The sequence below is a fragment of the Trichogramma pretiosum genome, unplaced genomic scaffold (assembly GCF_000599845.2).
Source record: "Trichogramma pretiosum strain Unisexual culture from Peru unplaced genomic scaffold, Tpre_2.0 scaffold40, whole genome shotgun sequence".
In the NCBI taxonomy this organism is placed as follows: Eukaryota; Metazoa; Arthropoda; class Insecta; order Hymenoptera; family Trichogrammatidae; genus Trichogramma; species Trichogramma pretiosum.
The window spans coordinates 1,461,954-1,483,223 of record NW_019641657.1 but is presented as its reverse complement, the minus strand read 5'-3'; the positions used below and the strand labels follow the sequence as shown (position 1 = coordinate 1,483,223).

At 34.3% G+C, this 21,270-nt stretch overlaps 2 protein-coding genes across 7 annotated transcripts; one reads left to right on the top strand and one right to left on the bottom strand.

The window, feature by feature from the left end:
* Positions 1-194: 194 nt before the first annotated feature.
* LOC106657516 (kinesin light chain) lies at positions 195-17,706 on the bottom strand. 6 transcript variants are annotated; one of them, XM_023460151.1, is made up of 9 exons: positions 12,153-13,089; positions 8,627-8,993; positions 8,045-8,210; positions 7,221-7,583; positions 6,798-7,150; positions 6,463-6,666; positions 6,259-6,270; positions 4,754-4,867; positions 195-1,653 (listed from the first exon to the last, which is right to left on the bottom strand). In XM_023460151.1, exons 1-9 carry the CDS (start codon positions 12,194-12,196, stop codon positions 1,624-1,626), a joined length of 1,653 nt encoding a protein of 550 aa, XP_023315919.1. In that variant the 5' UTR covers positions 12,197-13,089; the 3' UTR covers positions 195-1,623. The 6 variants fall into 6 exon arrangements, with proteins under 6 accessions (XP_023315919.1, XP_023315916.1, XP_023315915.1 ...); XM_023460148.1 differs by lacking the exon at positions 195-1,653 and adding an exon at positions 2,971-4,413 and having other exon boundaries at positions 8,051-8,210; positions 12,153-13,098; XM_023460147.1 differs by lacking the exon at positions 195-1,653 and adding an exon at positions 2,972-4,413 and having other exon boundaries at positions 12,153-13,093.
* Positions 17,707-18,357: 651 nt separating this feature from the next.
* LOC106657474 lies at positions 18,358-19,708 on the top strand. The gene is made up of 4 exons (XM_014379010.2): positions 18,358-18,554; positions 18,619-18,944; positions 19,010-19,198; positions 19,277-19,708. The coding sequence occupies exons 2-4, from the start codon at positions 18,621-18,623 to the stop codon at positions 19,331-19,333; spliced, it is 570 nt and encodes a 189-aa protein (XP_014234496.1). The 5' UTR covers positions 18,358-18,554; positions 18,619-18,620; the 3' UTR covers positions 19,334-19,708.
* Positions 19,709-21,270: the final 1,562 nt, after the last annotated feature.

Sequence of the window (21,270 nt, the reverse complement as noted above, 5' to 3'; positions counted from 1 at the left end):
AAGATAAATTTATATTTCACGCCAACATATTTTTATTGAAGCTGGAACTATTGGCTCAATAGTTCCTTCTATTTATCTTTGCTTGGTGTCTAGTCATCGTTGCTCATTCAAAAGCTTGAATAAAATAATAATTAAGTCGTTCATTATGTTAGATAAAAGCAGGGTGGAATTAAAAAATTTTAGAAAATAGTAAGTTCAAGATAAAATTTTTATTGTAAATAAAAGCTTACATGCTATTTTACTGAATAACAATTGCACCTCAGTGTAAAAACACAGTTGATTTGTGTAAGCTGTGTCAAAATTACACGGCAACATCTGCATTCATTCATAAATAATTTATTTTTACTAATTATTTCTTTCTGAAGTAAACGAATTGGCTCGCAATCGCGATTTATACGTTAGTATTAACCCCGTTTTATCACAATGATACAGTTTTATTTCTTAAAATTATTTCATTTTAGCTCAAACTTTTAATGGTCTTAAGCATTATTTATTTGAGCTACGTACTAAATTTTTTTCGTAAATATGTGATTAGAACAATTGGATAAAGTTTTTAAAAATACTTCGTGAAACTTAATCATTTTGTAAATGTGCTCTTGAACATTACCGAATGCATGTTCTCAATTGAATATAAATTTCACTCTCAAACGAGTATAGCTCGAATTTTATGATCGATAATTAAATTTTTTATTTGATGTTAAATTAACATTAATTTTGCATGGTATGAGCTACACATGTCTTTTGATGTTACGAACTTGGCAATCAATATTGTTCGTCAAATTAAGCTTACTTTTTTAGCAATATCTTTTTATAAATTTTGGTATTCATAAAAATAAATTCTAACTTTGTGAAAAGGCAGTAAATTACTTTATGTTTTTTCTTAGTATTTTCATCTCTTAAAATTTAAACAATTTTTTTGAGTTGTTAGTAATTAATACATTTTTAAACCTTTACCCTCAAGTAGCTACGCGATAGAAAATAGTATGAAATTTAACTGATCTATTAAAATGAAATACAATCTATAATAAATAGCCAAACTAGGCTTGGTTGCATAATTTTTCATTATGCATCAAATTATTAAATTATCGCAAAATATGTTGATATCAACATATAATAAATCTAAAATATATATTATCTATTTTCTAATAAGATCTCAATAAATCTGTATATACTGATTGATAATAAACTATTTGTTACAAAAATTATAGGAAAGAACGAATTTAAAAACCAAATACTGATAAATCTTTGAATTTTTGTATAAATTTAAAAATATTATAATTGCAAGCTTCACATTTTTGAATAGCAGTATTTTTGAAAGGCGCTTTCTTTTTTTTAAGAACTATTATACTTATGGGAAACATCGAATAAACAGTGCCTTGTAAAAAAATGGTTTAGCTCAAAAAGTTGATCACTTGCAGTCTAATTCATTCGGATTCGATTGCCAAACTTTACCAACGAAAAAGATTAGTGGTTGTCATTCAATGATACTACATAGTTTTTTCATCTTCAAAAGCAGTTGGAATGTGCCATTAATAATTTGCAATTTTTTGTGAATCGAGGTAGGACGTCATAATGATACATCAAAGCCTAGAAGCTTGATGTAAAGTTCTGTAAAACTGATTATTACTGAGCTCGCACCATATGTTTTCGTTCCTGCAACAAAAAAGAAACTTAACTAATTACTTTGAACGTAAAGATAGTTTAATTTATTGGGTTTATTGATAAAGCAAAACGTAAAAAAAATAGTTTTAATAAACTGTAAAACTTGGATTTTGTAATTCTCAGGGTTGAATAAAAAAAATGATGTATGCAATTATGTGTGTGCTTAAAATGTAAGTGTAAAAATTAACATTATTGTTTTAGATGTAAAAGTCAAAATGATACAATATTGTTAAAAAAATTCCAAAATAATTTGAATATTCAAATACTTTGAGCAAACATTGATAACTATTTAACATTCAATCTAACTGAATAACTAGAACACAAAACACGACACAGTGATGATTAAATATATGTTATATATTTTAAACTCTAAGTGAAATTATTGACCATGAATCTATTCCTTCATCCTGTTCATTATTGATAGTTAAACCTTAGCATCTTACTTTTTTATTACAAACATAAACTTGATTATTATTATGTATCGCAAAATATGATTTCTTAAATTGAGAGAATATTTCAGTGTAGTTGATGCATTGTCAATAATGGTTCCTATGATATGAAAAGTTTACTTCAATCAAGCCTCAATGAGAAAAAAAACAAAACAAAAAAGTATGCAGTCTACATTTACGCACCTTTAAATCAGCCCAGACTCACAGCTTTGGTCTTCTGTTGCACCAATTGATCCAAAAAGCTTTCTTTTATCTTTTTTTGTTTCACGTGCCTACGCATACTAATGCTCAAATTTTACAAAGCTCAAAATATTCAAAATAATAATAAACACTTAGGGACATCTATAATTCTACTTCTTGAAATATCAAACACATGTATTTTTTAAATATTCATGTTTTATACACGATAAGGTGAAAATATACTTTAACGACCTATTTTATCAATCATCTGTCATGAATTAATAAACAAGCAAAAAATTCCAGGGAAAACTACACTGAAGTATATGCTCTCATTTTATGTTATATTATCACATTTTGATCGAGTATTGACCCAATAGTAAACAATATAAATATAAATCTTACAGCATAACTTTACTTTTACGAATAATAAACGAATAATAAATAAAAATTATATATTTAAATACACGTACTGAAATAGTAGAAGTTTAGTCATTTTTTATAATTAAAACATATTTGAATGTGAAAATTGAAGAATTTGATTAACAGAGTTAGTATTTGACATGAATTTCTTAGAATATAATAATTTTAAATATTAGAATCTATAATACCTACCATACAGTAAGTAATTTAATTAACCACAACCATAATACTACAATTTTGTGTGTAACCTAGCCATGTAAAATAGGATCTCAGTGTAGTTCACCCTGATTAGTGTAAACAACAAGGACACTTTGAATATTGTGTTCTTAATTTTTATTAACAAATACATTTTTTACAAATTTTATAATAGTCATTTTTCAAATATGAAATTTATCTGGTATAAATCATATAGAGCAAGCTCGGTATCACGCTTATATTTACAATTATTTTGCTATGATCTTCAAGATAAGTATTTCAAATGCCTTTTCATGCACAAAAAACTACTTCATGGTAAAATAATAATCAACTGTATAAACAAAGCACTATTTCATTTCATCTACAACTCGAGTGGTATGGACCAGGCAAAACATCATTAAGTTGGTAGAAGGTGAAATTCAATCAATGAAATTAATGCATACAATTATTTTTCTACTATACAATAGTTACAATAAATTTATCAAAAATTTACAATGCTTCACTGGTTAAAAAATCAAAACATTAAATCACTACTTTGCATACTGTACGTTACTACACAAACATTAATGCGTTTTATTTAACTTCAATCACCTAATTCGAAATAATTATTATGCAGGGGGTATTAAATTGATCTCCGACAAACTTATTGATAAAAACTTATTCATTATAACAGAATGACATTAAAAATTGTACTATCAAATAAACTGTAGTCAGCACAAAATATTGTTTAAACGTATACTTAAAGTATAAGAACCAAAATTTGAAATACTTTATACAATATTTAAAAGCCAAACTATCATCACATTTTTTCCTGGCAAGGAAAGGTCTGTACGGAAGACTTCTCTCTGTTATTAACCTAATCATTTATGGAAGCAAGTATAGAGTATTAAAACAACAAGAAAAAAGCAAAAATGCTTTTTAACAATTTTTTATCAAATAACAATGCACCATTTGTATACTTGAAAAATTCTTAAAAATGCAGAGCTTTATTTACTATTCGCGTAATTTTTCCGTAAAATAAAAATAAAAATTACATATAATTAAGAATGAATTCTCATTAATGTAAAAATATTTTTAATTTCTTTTTACTTCACCTAATAACTACAATTTTTTTCCATTATTTATATTTACTTTTCGAGAACATGTTATGGACGCTAAGGTCCTGTTCGTATATCAATAAATATAGCTCTATATTTTTTCAACATACAAATAGATTGATTTGGCTAGAATAAAAAAATCATTTTTTTCACTTCCGGCAAAAAACATACATTTAAATTGGTACAGTTATTTGACATATTGAAACCCGATAAACTGAAAAAAATACAAATGGAAAGAAAAAATACGTGATATACAAAATTAAACAAATCGATAATATTATGTCCTACGTAGAGGGGTGAATGCCAAAAACGTGAAATATCTTGTTTTTAAAACCAGGTTTGTTAGGGCTATCTTGGTGTCCAGTCTGTCCATCATTCATCAGTGACCTTTGTACCATTGGCATGGAGCCCTTTTTTGGAACATCGATTGGTTTTTACATGTTGTTCATTAAAAAATTTGTTGTGGTAATAAATTAAAAATGTATGTAAGGTATCGTTTTGCGTATGTATGTGTTAAACTCATTCTAACAGACATGCAGTGCTAATATGAGTATCACTATACCTATGAGTGTCTATTGATTCTAAAACAACTAAGCTATTACTAATATTTAATGCGAACATTGACATAATAAAAATTTTTATGAAAATAACAATAACATAGGATGAAATTGTGGAAATATTTTGTACACGACTGAAAGTGAAAATGAACATTCATAGCGAGTTACCGAATGATGAAGCGTATTAACTTACCTCGTCGTGTTCGTGCTCACTATTTGTCAAACTCGTCCTCGAACTGCGTCGATTTGATCCTTTCTCGTCACTCAAAATTTGCGCCACTTTTGGTTGTTTTACCAAGTCCAATGCCTATTTAAAAGATGTATTTAATTAATAATAACGTTTAAGCCTAAATTCAGAAATAGTAGGTGTACAGACGAATGAAATAATTTAAAACCATGCTTGACATTACATAAAAAACATGCTCAAGTGATACATGTTGGTACAGGATTTTGTTTTAAATCAAGATCAGTTTTTTCATTAAAACCATATAAAAATCAAGATATAAATAAGCGAATGCACAGCAAGTTATTAAGAAAGCGCAAAAATTTAATTTTCCATCCCGTTTCGTGAAACGTCGATTGAATATTTACTTTGAAAGTTTTTATGGTGTCTCAAAAAATATCGAAATGAAACCCACCTCTTTTAAGAAAATATTCTATACAAGTTTCCGAAAATGGAATTGAAAATTTTATTTTCATGCTGACTTTCATGATCGTTTTTAAAAAATTTTTGAATTACGAATACATTTTCAAATATCTATACACATATAAATTGTTTGAGATTCTAAAAATTAATATTTTTAACGGGAAACACATATAACAAATGAAAAATATTAAAAACTAATGATCAAGAAAAATTTGTAGAAACAATTAGAAAGCATTAGATCTAAAATATTTAGTTATCATTAGAGCTGTACATTTATTGAATTCAGAAAATTTCAAGAGTCTGTATTCCTAATTAAATTTACTGTATTGTTTTTATGGTTAATGTTTGTTACCTTATCTAAAATTATGAATTTTAAAATTAATTTTTTTAAAAATAATAGAAAATCATCAGTGCCAAAATAAAATAATTACAACGATTTACACCTTAATAAACGAAAACATTGACAAAATATAAAAATGTACAATAAGGAAGGAAACGAAACTTATAAAATTTGAATAAACCCATATAAAACGCAGTAGAACGAAAACAAATATTAAAAAGTGAGCACAGAACGAAACTAAAAAATTTACATGGCTGTGTTAAGAATTAAGTCTGATATATCTTTGTATTTATTGAAAATCGATTTATTTTAATGTTTTCGTATAATTTCGTTGTAACAAATATGTTATAATTTTTTCTTATTGACACACGCTTCAAGTGTTAGAGCAAACCCTCTTATACTAAGTTAATTATAATTAGTAGGTACGCAGGCCTTATCGCTACATATAAATTTTTGCAGTTAGTGTCGATATGAAATTACAAAATATACAAAAAATCGAGAGATCTCGAATTTGTAACATTGAAAAAATAAGAGTTCGAAGCATTCTAAAATGATGTGAAATCTTTTCGGACAAAGATTTGAGTAATTTTAGAATATGACTCTATTGTAAAAAGCACTTTTCATGTCCGAATAGATTAAAAGTGAGATGGATTTATAGATCATATTACATGGAGCATACATTCTGCACTTTCACATTCGGCTTGTCACTCACCTGCTGGACAAGCTGCTTGTAACAACAAAAATTGATGCATTTTTTGTTAGCAGTCATTCATTCAATGAGTTGAAAATGGTTTGTCATAATGCTCTCGAAAAAAGGATTATAACGTTTTCATGGTGATTATTATCTTAATTATTAACCGTGTCGATTTATTAAACGTTAATTAAATCTAGAAATAGATTATATAAAAGAATCTACCTCTCTTCGAGACCTAATTGCACAATCCTCCAACGTTTCAGCAGCCTCGTATTTACCCTGTCGTCGGTAAAGTGCGCCAAGATTTTTCAGAGTAGTATTAAACGTAGGTGAATCAACTTTTGCAGCTTTATGCCAGCCTCCATATTCTCCATATGGAGCATTTTCCTTATTTTTGTGTTTGTTTTCTTCTCGTTCTTCGGCAACCTGAAATATTTTTTAAAATTTTATTAATTACAAACGAGAATCGAGTTTGGTATATTTTAAAATGCAAAGTGAAATAAATTCTATATGTAAAATGAGATTCAGAAATCGCAAAATTAAGCAGAACAACCAACCTGCCAAATAGGTTTGTTGTCTCCGTCGATAGCTCCGAATTCTCGTTCGTGAGCTCTTGTTAGCACTTGTTTGTACAGAACCTCTGCATCCTTGTATTTTCCTTGTTTCAGATAGCAAGAGGCGAGATTGTTTTTCGTTTTGGCCACATTGGGATCGTCAGGGCCCAATTTCGCCTCATAAATTTCCAAAGCTCGTTGATAATAACGTTCGACTTCTTCGTACTTTCCTTGGTTTTGACAAAGCAAAGCCAAATTGTTAAGCTGTTTGGCCACGTCGGGGTGGTCGCGTCCCAGTACTTTTTCACGAATTTCCAGAGCTCGCTTGCACAAAGGTTCTGCCTCCTTGTATTTGCCTGCATATAAATAATGTATGAAGATCTGTGCGGCGAAGCAAGAGTAAAACGTGTTAAAAATTTGTTTTACCTCGTTTCCCATAGAGAACAGCAAGATTGTTGAGTGTTGCAGCGACAGCGGGATGATTTTCACCCAGAGTCTTTTCCCTTATAGCCAGTGCATCATTTAACAAATTCGCAGCTTCTTTGTACTTGTTCTGGTCTCTGTAAACGAGCGCGAGTATGTTGAGCATAGTCGCCACGTCTGGATGATCGTGGCCCGAGGTCTTTTCGAGATCTTCGAGTGCCTGTTTGCAAAGTGGCACGGCGACCTCGTAACGACCCTGACTGGCGTATTGAATCACGAGATTGTGTAGTGTTCGCAGACGGGCCGGTATTTCGTATCCAGCAGTGACCTGCTGGGCAAATTGGGACGGGGGAGTCGGAGACATAGCTGAAAAAGAAAAGGATTTTGTCATTCAATACTGTCAACCAAGTAACAGTGTCACCTTGGGCAAATGTACATTTTAGGTAAACTTTTTTTTGTAAAAAAAATTCAACATATTTATTTATACAATGATTCTTCTGTTTCTATTCTGATTGTGAAAGTGAATTTTAACAGCTAATAGAATTTTAAAACTTATAATTATGTTTATAAAGGGATTAATTTTAATTATATCCATAACTTTGATACTAGGAACCAAAAATCAAGTTTGCACTTATTCATAAGTACGCTAAAAATTGTTAGTTAATTTCTCTACTTCTAGTATACAGTGCCTTTATATAAAGGAAAAAAGTGTGTATTTGCAAAATGTTTACAATAAGAACAAGGAGCCAAAGAAAGTTTATTCCCGAAAAATAACATTCACCAAGGGTGCTTGATAGATAAAAGAGAAGCTTTGTCCGACTACATACACTTACTGTTTCGCTCCTCAGCCTCATCATCCGGAAACAGGTCAACGACTGGATCATCTTTCGGTCTGTCTTTTGCGTTTTCGTCATCTGCCGTTGGTTCTGGATCGTACTGTCTCATACTGGCCATAAAGTCTAAATGCTTCTTTTCTTCCTCGAGCTGTGCCACCTGTTGATTTTAATAATATGACAAAATTATGAAGCTCAAAATTAATACAGTTGTAAGTCATCATTTAATGATAATAATCTTTGTTAATACATCGTTGTATAATGAAAGATTCGCTAGTTTTGCTAATGAATTCCTGCATCGTGCAACTAGTTATTGCGAATTACTACGTGCAACAAGAATCTTTTATTAATTATGAATGAGGTACTTTCTCTCGAGGATTCTCACGACTATGAATGATGAGTGAACGTGAAATTAAAGTTGTATTACACTGAACAAATGACAGTTGCATTGCAAAATAATGTAGAGAAAGTATCTTCTGCACATTCAACGACGCATACAGCAGTAAACAAAGAATCGTCAAAGTGTATTTCTTCTTTGCAATTAAAATATCTGTCAACGTCGTGCAATCAACGTACCATTTGTTCGCTGGCTTGGAGTTTTTGCTGCGTGCCAGCCAATTCGTCTCTCAGCCAGGAGTTTTCCGAACACAGCCTTCGAACCTGCGTCCTGAGCTTTTGCTTCTCGGCTTCGACCATTTGTAAGTGACTCGCCAGGGCGAGCATCACCTGCGCCTCGCCCAGACCCAGCTCGATCATCTCGATATTCTTCGAAATGAGGCCAGCTTTGTCGCGCGCGGCTGGCGCTTCCTGAGATTGTAGGCCGTTCAACAGGCCCGAGTGTTCGACTCGGAGAGCCTCGAGGCCCTGGGCGACCGTGCGGGCGCCGGCCACAATTTCTTCTTGAGTCATGGCCGTCATTCTCCCGATGTTTTCGATCTTTTTGCTGAAAAAAAAAATAATAATTTACATTAGTATCACCTCGAAATAACATGTTTCTAGTTGTCAGAATGTTTACAAAATGTAAATTAATAAATTAGAACAAAAAAAACATATGAAATATGCGAAAGCACGAGTTTCATATTATATCATCAAATTGTATACAACATACTGCCTTCACACCCTTTACTCTCGACAAACGCATGTAGGTCAATGTCGTAAAATTTATCACTTGTACGAGCTTGAATGTGAACTTGTTTCGAAGTAACGCCTCCGAAACAAATAGTTGTAGTTTCTTATAGCAGTGTTTACTTGATGTCTTTTATGTTTTTGAATCAAAAATAAAAGCTGATTATGAAATATCAAACGATGAGATTTCGAGTGAAAAACGACGTAAATACACCTTGGATTGCTATCTAAAAAGTCTGATATGAGAGTAAAAAAAGATCCGACAAAGGGAAAAAATGATGACGCACGAAATGATTAAACGGGGAGTAATCCAAGTTCAAGCCAAAATTCGATCACTTTTCGATAATAACAGGCAAACTCCATATGAGTAGGCACAGCCCGTAAATTAAAGCGCAATTTATCGATCGTCGATGCGTCACGTTTATTATTGCTGCCTGCACAAGTAACGTATATCGTACACACCCTCGTGTTACAGAAGCCCGTCAAGGTACTTATTTTTGTCAACTTTTTGCCTCTTATTTAGCAGACTTAAGCCATTCGCACTCGTGGGATTATTCGACGAAAAAAAAAGAAAACAAAGAAGGAAATCACTGCGGTGTCTCGAGAGCCGTCGTTGTGTTAGTTGCAATGCGTTTGACTCGCAGTACCTCGCAAATCCCTTCGTAACTCTCGACAAAAATAAAAGATGAATCGGCTTAAGAGTTTCGTCTTTCGTTCGTTTTTTGAAAGGAAGTAAAGAGAGGAATGCGAAATCAGAGTGATGGAATTAAAGCAGAAGCAAAAGCGAGGAAAATGCGAACTTACCCCATGTTAGGGCTACTTTATATACATATCTACTGGGTATGAGTATGTGGCAAGCCAGAGCGGCTTTTCCTATGCCCGGCTTATCAATAAAACCACGCATGCGCTAGACCATTTTTGAGTCTATAGCGAGATATCATATGGGACGTGATAAAAACGGAAGTACGTATGCGAGGTACACGTGAAATTTGAACAACAATTTTTGGCCAGAGGTCGATTCGTTCAAAAAGAAGATAAGAATTTCTATGCGTAATACGAACGACAATTAAAAGCAATATAATGTAAGCGATGTACAAGTTTTGAAAAAAATCATAAGAATGGCATCATTATTTAATATTATCTGGAAGCATCAATCGAAAAATATAATATGCTTCATTTAATATTACTCTCGAGGAGCTAAAAAATAACGAAGACGGAATCAACGTCGGTATTCGATCTCTTCGTTCGATGCAGATAAGTACGAGAGGAGCAGCAATTCTCACGTTATATGCATACGTGTGTTTCATGCACATGCACAAGCGCGGCGTTCACGCAAGCAAATCCTGCCGACTTGCTGACGAGTGCACATGTTGTATGCATGCACGAGAAGTAAAGCCGATCTTTTCCCAGACATGCTCTGACCTCGAGCGGCAGCGAGATTTTGTATTTTTCTGCCAAGATGGATGTTATATGATTCAGAAGGACATTCGAGTCGCTTTATAAATATTGCTTACATCGAAAGTATTATTGCTCTAATTATTTTTCTTTGCTACAATTTGGAATCGAATAAAAGGAGCGGCTCGCACCTATTCGTTGAGTCAGAGTAAAAATTATTTTAAATATCAATCGACCGTAGCAGATGAAAAATATGAGTTTTTTTCGTGCATATATTGTTACACCAAGCGACATGCGAGTGAAGCCATACGTGTGAGACAGGCGGTATAAGTCAATGGTTCGTGAAGATGAAAAAAATGTTGTGTTAATGAAATGAGATAACAAACGATGGTGTGCTTGCCTATAAGGCAACTGTCATGCAGGTAATATGTATTAGGACGAGCAATATTCGAAGCAATGAAAATCGTCGGCGTAAATATCTGCTTACATAAGAGCAAAACTACAAGTGTCTCGGTTACGAAAAGCCATTGCATAATTTGTGTAGAAGCCGTTTTAAATTACGTCGCGTTGCAGAGCGTCCGTAAAGGACAAAAATTGGTTTATTTTTTAATATACAAAGTGTTTATGGTAGTATAACGTGAGAAATATATAACAGCAATTGGCAAAGTTTTTATTGAATGTGTAACGAGAATTCAATATTTTTATTCAAGGTTTGAGTTGAAAAGATAACTGATGGAAATTATCAACTATATATACTCCGTCTCCGCTCCGGAAATTGTGGTTGCAAGATGAGATACGCTTGAAATGCGGTTAGACTACTTTTCTAGGGTTTTAACTTATGAGAAATTTTCATATTAATTTCTATGATTGACACAGCCAACGTTTTAATTTCGAGCAGATAATTTAATAAGAATTAAAATACACTGTTCACGCAGAACGGGAAAACTTTTAGAATTTATTCCAGATATCCTGGAAAATATTCTCGAATACTTTACTTGTTAATTCTCTTTTTCAATCTTAACGGATAACGGATATTTTAATATTTTAATTGTAATCGCAGTACTAAAAGTTTCCATATGCTGCAATTAGTTGTTGGGCGGAAATCAAGTTTTCAACGCTTGATTAAATGAAAGTTAATTATTACGAAGTTCGCTCAGTGCTAAAGCTCATCGACGTTTGACGAATATTATCCTCTTATATTATTAAATGCATTTTTTTCTCATCTTTCAACGTTGGATTACAGCGCGAAACTGTTACAAAAATATTTCAATCTACTTACAAACCTGATCGCAACGAAACTATGTTTACGTGAAATGCGAATGAAAAAGGAAAGTTCTTTTTTTTTTCTCATTCGAAGCGAGGCGATAAAAGTTTAAAAAGAAGGGAAAAAAGAAAGACGTATATTAATCTCCAGTGAGACGCAAGATCATGACTCGCTAGGGAAAACAATAATTGCCACGAGCGCGCGTGGCCCAGGAACGAGTTGAAAGTTTCGAAAAGAAGCGGCGCGGTGGTGCAAAGTGTATATAAGCAGCTGGAAAGAGACGACACACACACTGCGGCGTTTGTTATATATACTCACATCCTGTAAGCATTGAGCGTTTTTGACATATCCGTCCTCCCCATTGGTAAAGTCGATTTTATGCGCTCGCCCTGCGCGCGTGTATATACAGTCGTTTTGATCGAGTCTGCCCGCTGGCTCCCTTTTACTTTTTGCTCTCACTGTATCTCTATATCTCTCTAAATGTTATACTGGCGTGTTGTATAAACACGAACTCGTGGCCTTGTGGAATTTTGCGTGAAGCGTGTGACGTATAAAAAATATAATATATGTCTCGTAAAAACGACGATTTTCTTCTCCGTATCTTTCTCGCTGTCGGAGCTCGGGGAGCTTTTCCTCGCTCTCAAGATGTCAGACTAGGAAGTCGAGAATCTTATATCGATCACCAGGGTCTCTCCAAGAGCACTGAACCTACGCGCGCTACTCGTATGCGTATATTGCCATACACGAGAGCGTCTCTCTTTCTCACTTTTGTATAGCGTGTGTGTGCACTACCACTGTGTGCACCCCCTCCGAAAAATTATCTCTTGACGTTGCGTACGGACGGACGGACGACGACGCGTGCATATATGCTATATTACAACGGTATACCTCGCACGCACATATACGCAGAACTTCTCTCACTGTATAACGTATCTATTTACTTGGTTATTTATGCACTCGTGTCACGCTCCAGGCAGTCTTCTTTCGTTTTTGTACAAGTGTAAGTATATCTTATTCTTTTTTTTTTTTTTTTGTATTATTTTCCGCTTATTTAGGGCGAAATATTTTGTACTCTAAGATGAGGATAAAGTTACGCACGAAAATATTGTATTATGTTTTATCTCGATGCGAGAAAATAAATTGTATCGTACACACGCGTGTACGATATGCTATTTTGTTTATGCTAAAATATCGTTTATTATGGATGGATGGAAGCGAGTGCGTGTAGCGCGCGTACGTCGCGCGCGTTTTATACTTCGTACACTGGGGCTCTCGGCAATATAGTGTTGGCAAACGAGCATCGAGAGAAAAGGAAAGCCAGCAGCAGTAGCATTGGCAGTAGCAGCAGCAGCAGGGCAACCCCTAGTAGCGCCGTACACATACACATAGATATACACGAGCGTATCGCTCCGGCTGTTTGTTGAAAAAGGGGGGCGAACCGACGACGATGACGAAGACGACGTCGACCCCACGAGCGCATGCGCCCTTAACGCCACAAACACACACGCACACAAGCGGTACTTTGCACTTGTCGCGAGTTGGAAGTTGAATCGCAGGTATACATCGGTATAGCGTGTATATGGAACTATATATTATCTGTGTGCTCACTGTCTGCGATGGGATATTTGAATTTTCAAAGCTGCGAAGCTTCGTGCAAGTTTCAAACGTTGCTTGCGATGCTCGATCGTGTACGAGCTTCTAGAATAAACAAATCTCACGTGTTAAACAAGCGATGAACGACGTGTTATTTTTCAGCTGGAAGGCCATTTATCATAATCTCGCGAGGGCGTTAATATTCAAAGTTTCGCCTGAGGTCAATGCCCTTTACTTTCAGAAGCATTTATTATCGTAGAACTTCGAGCTTTTGTGCTTAAATAGTAGAAAAAACTTGTTACTTTTGTACATTTAACTTTCAGTCAGCTTATAATGAAAAGGAAGATCGATTCGATCGAAATTTATGATGCCTCCATTATCACTTCCCACGAATCTAATGGTAAACGATGCACGCGTGTACCACGAATCCATCGACGTCGATATAATTTCAAGCGACGAGGCTCGATAGGAAGATAAATATCGCCGTAAGCTCGTACGCTCATTACACAAATTGCAACACCTACCTACGAACTCGGTAGTAAAATGATGAGCCAATTAACGAGAGTAAACGGGGAAGTAGTACTCGCGATCTTGAGAACTTGAGACTCAATCTCTAAATACATTCGCAACCCTTTCTTCGTAAGGAGCGATACTTACATGCGTTATTTTAAGATCGGACTCGAGAGATGGGAATCGCGAGTCTTGCTGTGCTTTTCGACTGCATTTTTGTGCGCGAGATCGCTCCGAGTATTGCTCCCCAGATGAAGCTTCTGTACATTTTTGTGCCAGAAAGTCGCTGATTGATCTTTCTCTCTTTTGCTTTTTGCGCAAAAAGAAAATGTACCGAACAATTATTTCATTCATTAGAAAATACTTCTTCGACATTGGGTCGAAACTTTTTTTCAGTGTACGTATAAACAACGCTCAAATGAGCCTTGTAAATCTCTCTAATTGTCGCAACGGACGCACGCTACGAGGCTTTGACAACCAACCTGTCGATCGAGGCTCAACGCGCAGACGATCGTAAACTCTGGGTCGCGGGTAATTTCTAATTTTTTTTTTTACTTCTCTTCCTCGGTAATTGACTTGACGCCCCGATGCGCGATCGCATACGTAAAAGTGCATACCGTAATAAAAGAAAGTCGCGCTCGGCAAATAGTTCGTACATATCAATAAATACATCGAAGCCGCCTATACCAGGCACGACAACAAGTCGAGTCTTCTATGAATCACTCCTCGTGAGCTTATACGCGCACAATTAGCACGATATTATACGACTTGAAGTAAATGTGCCGAGCACGACTCGTTGAACAGAAGCGTGCGTCTGGTTTGGGATCGGCCTAGCTTTGCTAAACGTTTATTTAATTGCTTCGAATCTCTGCTACAGTGTAAACGTTTACACGTTCATTTTTCCGGAACACTTGTTTCCGGTAGCATAAACACATACGATTGTCCCTGTCAAGTGTTGTTTTTACGTTCGAAGAACGAAAGAGTGTCAGGCCAATAACTCAATATCGAATTCGTACAATAAGATCGAGTCTTGATCGTGACAACGGAGCATCAGAGTTCACTCATAAATTTCTCGCAGTAGATTAGCTTCGATACAAATGTGTCACTTCGTTTATCGTACACGCCGTATCCATCTGCGCTATACGGAATGTATTACATTCACCGAGTTTATAGTCGACACTCCTGATTTGCATGTATTATATGCGCCACCGGGTGTCGCGTGCATCGTGTCATTTTGATCGAGGCATATTTATGATACGTGCGACCTCGATGCGTCCTGAAGAAATATCAAGTTGATATGCACAAGTAACATTAGGTTCATCCTGAACTTTTAAAACAGTTACTAAAAAACGGGTCGATTACGAAAAATTTATTCTCGATGAATAATCTATTCTTTGAATGATTCAAAAATGTCATATAATTTTATAATTTTTATAAATGCAAGTATAAACTGATTTAAATTTTACTTTTTTATAAATAAGTTAAAAAAGGCGTCATAAGATGAGAGCAAACATTTTTTAAAAATATTTTTGAATCCCTTAAAACACCTGCAATGGCAAGATCTGAATTGATAGGTGATATAAAATTACAAATGCAAGAGACACTTTGCAGGCATAAGGTCAATGGTATTATTATTGATGCATGGGGAAGAGAAAAGGCAGACATAGTACAGAGTGGAAATTAACAGAAAATTGGAATGTTATTTGTACAAGACGAGTATGCCATAAAATACACATGTATCAGGAATGATTCTAGCACCAATTCCAAATATTTAAAGGAATTTTATTTGAAATAGCAAACCATTTCAAAAAAATTTCAAGCATCCAATGATATTTACAAGAAAATAAGCTAATAATTAACATCACTTCATTTCATGAAAAAATAATAAATTGATGTGAATATTAGTTAGTAATACATATTGAAATATAATGAAATAGCGCAACAAAATGTTAAGCATGTTATTATGAGTCTTTATTCATATATTATTTTGAATGATAAACATTAAATCATTCTATGCAATCAGCATTTAACTGAATATTTTAGAAATTTAATGTTATGAATGTCAAAGGAAATATAAGTAAATGTCAAAAAATATGTGAAAGCAATAAATGTTACAGTCTACATTCTCAAAACATTCAATTATAACTGTCTAGATTATATCAGAATAAAAAATAATTGTGTATAAAATTTTAATTACATGGCGTATTTCAAATTTTAAATTATTTTAAGTGACAGTTTTAGATAATAGAGTAAAATTTGTATGATTTAGGTAGTCTAATAGTATATGATTAAGATTATACATTAAAAAAATGTACTTTAAAATTACCATATTATTTTTATATAAAAACAATAACTTTAATTCAGGTGTCACTAGTTTATAAGTCAAAGAAGATGTCAAAGAAAACTAGTACTTTTTTAATTACAGTCTTAACCTCTTACACACCAACTAGACATTTTTATTTATCATTCACTGCACACAATGTAGATATTCCAACGGTCATGCTCGATGATTTTTACGGCGTGGGTAAGTAAAATATAACTTGTCTTGTTCCGAATCTACGAACGCGAGAGAATTTATGTGTACGACGGCAGCTGTCAACTTTGCCGTCGTAGATGCAATAATTACCTTCCTAGCGAAAGGAAAGGAAAGGAAAGTAGTTAACGAAACTTACTACGAGGATTTGTCCATGCAAAGTAAGGATTAAATCTTCAGAGGCCCCTGGACTAAAGTCAATGACTCATCACCTATACTCCTTTTTTTTCTATTGTATATCAAGTTATTGACTTGTGATTTATAACATTTTACCGTCCCTCGAAAGAAAATGTCAAAAAAAGTTCGAATTAAAAGATCGTTGCCTCGATCGGGTGCTCGGTTAATAATTACTTTTTTCCTCAATTATGCAAAAGGAGTCGTGTAGCAGCAAAAAAAGGAGCAACATAACCTCAACATCGAACGGTATATTAGCTCTGTTACATCGTACACAGACCGTTGGCAGGCAGCAGCAGGCAGGCAGGTGCGAGAGCGTAAAAGAACCTCTGACACGTAATGGAAAGAAAGAAAAAAAAGAAAAGAAAAAGGAGCAAGCCAGGTTTATCAATTTCTGCACTCGAGCCAGTCACTGGCTCGTCATATACACAATATACGCAAGGGGCCATCCGAGTAAGATGGTGGGCGCTCGTATACTCTGGCACTCGTCATTATGTCGTGCGAAACACATGATGTATAATAATGCACCGCGAGTCAACAGCAAATATATCTTAGAATTCCCTGTCTGGCTTACCTTCACGACGAGACGGTTAGATGGGCGTTGGGTACGGAGACAGGGTCTCGTGCTTGGTACACTTCGTTAAGATGACCAAACATATACAATAGACGTCGAGACGATCTTTGTTAATTGATCACTAGCTTTGCGGCCGATTATCGGTGTATATCGAGTGGGCACAGCTGCACACAAACAAAATACACTCACGGATTGTCACTGCAGTCACTCAGCTCCGAAAGACCCGCGACAGAGAGAGAGCCGAGGCCCAGTGTTGTTTTGTACATATACAGACGAGAGCAACAAAAAAAAAGGTTCTCTGCTTGTGCACACGATCGCGGCGAGGAGCTGCACTGTCGGTCGCGCGATTTTCGCGAGTGTGTATACACACACCAACTAAACTATACAACGTTGAGTTCGATTCTCGAGCACGCCTCGCTCGCTCGCGCGCCTACACCTGATGCGAAGATAAAGAGAAAAGCGCGCACAGTCACTTTGGAGAATCGAACGTGTTTATACATAGGTTGTAAAAGTATATATACAGTATGTGTACGAAGGCCCCCACCTTTTTGTATTTTTCTCTCGCTTCCTCGTTGCGAGAACCGCAGTATAGCGCACATTATTACATTATAAACACGCACACAGAAAAGCGAATAAGTATGACGTGTTACAATATACACAGGCATTAGGCATACGCCGGAAGACACTCACGAGATGATTATTAAAAAAACGTGCCACGATGAACATTACATCAATAAATACAATTTTCAAAGTCATAAAAAACATTTGGGAGTTTACCTGTCCAGCGATACGAAACTTCAGGTAAGTAGCCTACTGTCGATAAAATAAATTTGTGGTAATTTGATTTATCGACTTATTATCCGCAGTCAATCGCACAGATGCCAGTACACGAATTCCTCCTGAAACATAGCAACCCGATTATTTTTATTTTAAAAATATTTATTAAAATTGAATGAATTACGTATTTTAGAAAATCGCAAATAGTTAAAAAATGCATCAATAGATATACACTCAGAATTTAATAATAGATAGATTTACAAAATTGTTCAAAAACTATTATATTCGATAATATGGAATAAATCAATTCGCTGTATTTATTCGCAGTTACTTTGTTTGATATGTTCAACACTCTGTGAGCTCATTGTGGTACAAGCAAGAGTGAAACATTGAGTATGTATATCGTCGTCGTGATCAACACATACTTGGAATGAGTCAATTAATATATTTATCAACTTCATTACCAAATGTTTTAATTGTTAACATTTGATCGAAAAGTAATTTCGAAAAAATTTATCATCAAAATAATTGGCGTCTTGCTAATAAAAAATTTATTGCAGTAAGTATGCTCGTTAAATGTTTGTAGATACTAGGAGTTTAAGACGTTACATTTTTCACCGTAGTAATGGCAATTAGACCAGAAATCGTCGATCGCGTAATTGAAATTAGAGTCGATCGTCTGGACAAAAATTTGGAAGATCTCTTGAAAGATTATGAAAAAGCTAGCTCCACGGAAGTTGCATCGGAGAGTGTATTTTCATGCCTCGAAAAGATTTCTATAGCCAGGCTCGAAACAAGTTTCATGAAATCGATCTTGAAGTATATCAAACACATTCAAAATGGCATGGATGCACTTAAATCTAAACTTCAAGATATGTATTATAAAAATAGCCAACTAAAGATGAAACTTTATCATTATTCGATGAAATCGAAAACTCTGCAACAGACCGTGAGTATTGCCAAGTATCAACAAAATGTCTTTTTCTACCATTACTGAGAAATATTTATTTCAAGGTGACAGATTTGAAGAAAGAAAATGAAGTTTTGCAGAAGTTGGTCCTATCTATCCATCAGGAAAAAAAGAAAAATATTCGCGAAAATGATACTACTTATCTATCTCATAGCAATAACAAAGTTATTCAGAATGATTACCCAGAAGATGAATTTTGGGGAAAAGATGAAGCTGATGGAATAATAAATCAAGTGAGTGATTTATGGATAAATTATTAAAAGTTTATTTACAATTAAAGGAATAATTTTAATTTTTTTTCTTGACTTTAGTTGGCAAAAAATGTTAATATTTTTAGAAATTTAACTAGTATACAAGATGAAGTTTAAAATAACTCGCACTGAGTACCTGTTAACAATGGATTTATAAAATTACCATTACCCTGTTATTTCTTAATTGGATTTCAGTTGACTCGTAAGGTATCACTTATATGAATGATATTTAACAAAATCCATTTCAATTTTCTTCCACTGGAAGTTTAAAAACACCAACATCGAATACATTAATGTAATGTACATTGTTAAATTGTAATATGAGTTAAATTCGCTTACAAAGTAATAATTTAAAGCTAATGACTGTTTTCTAGAAATTATACGAAAACGTTATTTAGCAATTCAGGTAAATAGTAATCGTTATTCATTGAGCATCAATTGATTAATAGATTATGAATTCTTTGTAAAATAAAAAATGATAAATTTCGGAAATCGTTTCTACTTATTTTCAAAGCTATGCATTATATGCACGTCGTTTGAAGCGATCATTTTTATGACCAGTTTATGTAAACTAGTTGTGTAAATGAACCATTTCGTTCGCCTACGGAGAGGCACTAAAACATTAGAATCATTAACGTACGGTCCGCCGAGGGATCTTGAAAGCACCTCCAGTCTAGGTACCCATCGTGTTTCCGAAATAATTCAATTAGCGAAAACTCCAGTAGTGCGTACAATATAGCTCAAACGTCTCGAGGGTTTGACGAATGAAGACGCAACCCACCGTAGCAGATTACATCGATAAACTAAATGATTTTACAAAAAGTCCTTGCCCCAAGAAATATTATAACAATTATGGACAAGTACCTCAAGCGAATCATTTGATAACAAAATATTTATAAAGTTTGATAGTAAATTTGTTTTGATTTTATCGATAGTCAAATTTAAAAAAAAAGTGGTTTGATTTAATTCCATAATATAGAAAAAGTATGAAGTCGCATAATATAAAAACGCCAAAATCTGTTGACCATTGAATAAATTTTCTGTGAAACAATAAGTTACATAAACCAGGAAATGTCAAAACAATGGATGCTTTTATTTAGTAAATCATCAAGGCTGAATTTTTGTGAATTTTTCAATTTTGATTGTATATCTGTCAATGTGTTGCATCATTACAAAAAAAAAAACTACAAATTTTAACCAATAATATTAAAATTTAGCCAAGAATTTTCAATGTCATTAAAAAAAGCCTGTGAACTCTAGTCACGAACGATAAAAGCATTCTAGTAAAAATTTAATTTTTTGAGCTCTTGTACATGACGCATTCTTGCAAAGGACACATTTCCGAAGTTTTTTCGTTACATTAGCCGTGACTTTGTACGAGGAGGCTCACCATCGCAAAGAGAAAGAGGTTTGAAGTTTTAATTAAAAATAACCAAAGCGAGCGAGACAGCCCAGTACCCTCGCGTGGGCCGCTGTCGACGGTCTGATCGCACCGAAGGGAGCGTTTCAATGTTGAAGTCAGTCGTCCAAGTTTTTCGAAAGTATCATCCGCTAAATTTTGAACAAAAATGATACACTTGAAAAATGAACGTTCATTGATAAGTAAATAAATTCATCGAAACAGATTTAAAATTCCAAGCCCATACGAAATTGCGTAATGCCCATTCATAAATTATTCCGAAGTAAGTTTTAAGCCGAGACCCGCTCCGCAATCGGGAAATGAGTTCTGTCAAGTACAAGAATATATTCCACAATAGTCGCGGGATTAGACCCTCATTCGTATATTATAAATCATATAACGAAAAATCTCTCGGATGAATCGGAACTCGGATTCCATTTCCTTTTGATTCTAGAATTCAGCGCGACGATTGTCACCACTCTCGCTCACTCAGTCTCTCTCTTTCTCCTGTACAACACCCTCTTTCCCTCCTTCAGTCTCTTTTCCAAGTGTCGGCTTGATTAATTAAAAGAAAGATCATGTCGCGTGCGGTGCCGCTGACATATCCCGACAGGCTCCCCGCGACTCGAGCAGTTCCCAGACGCCTTCCTTGCGC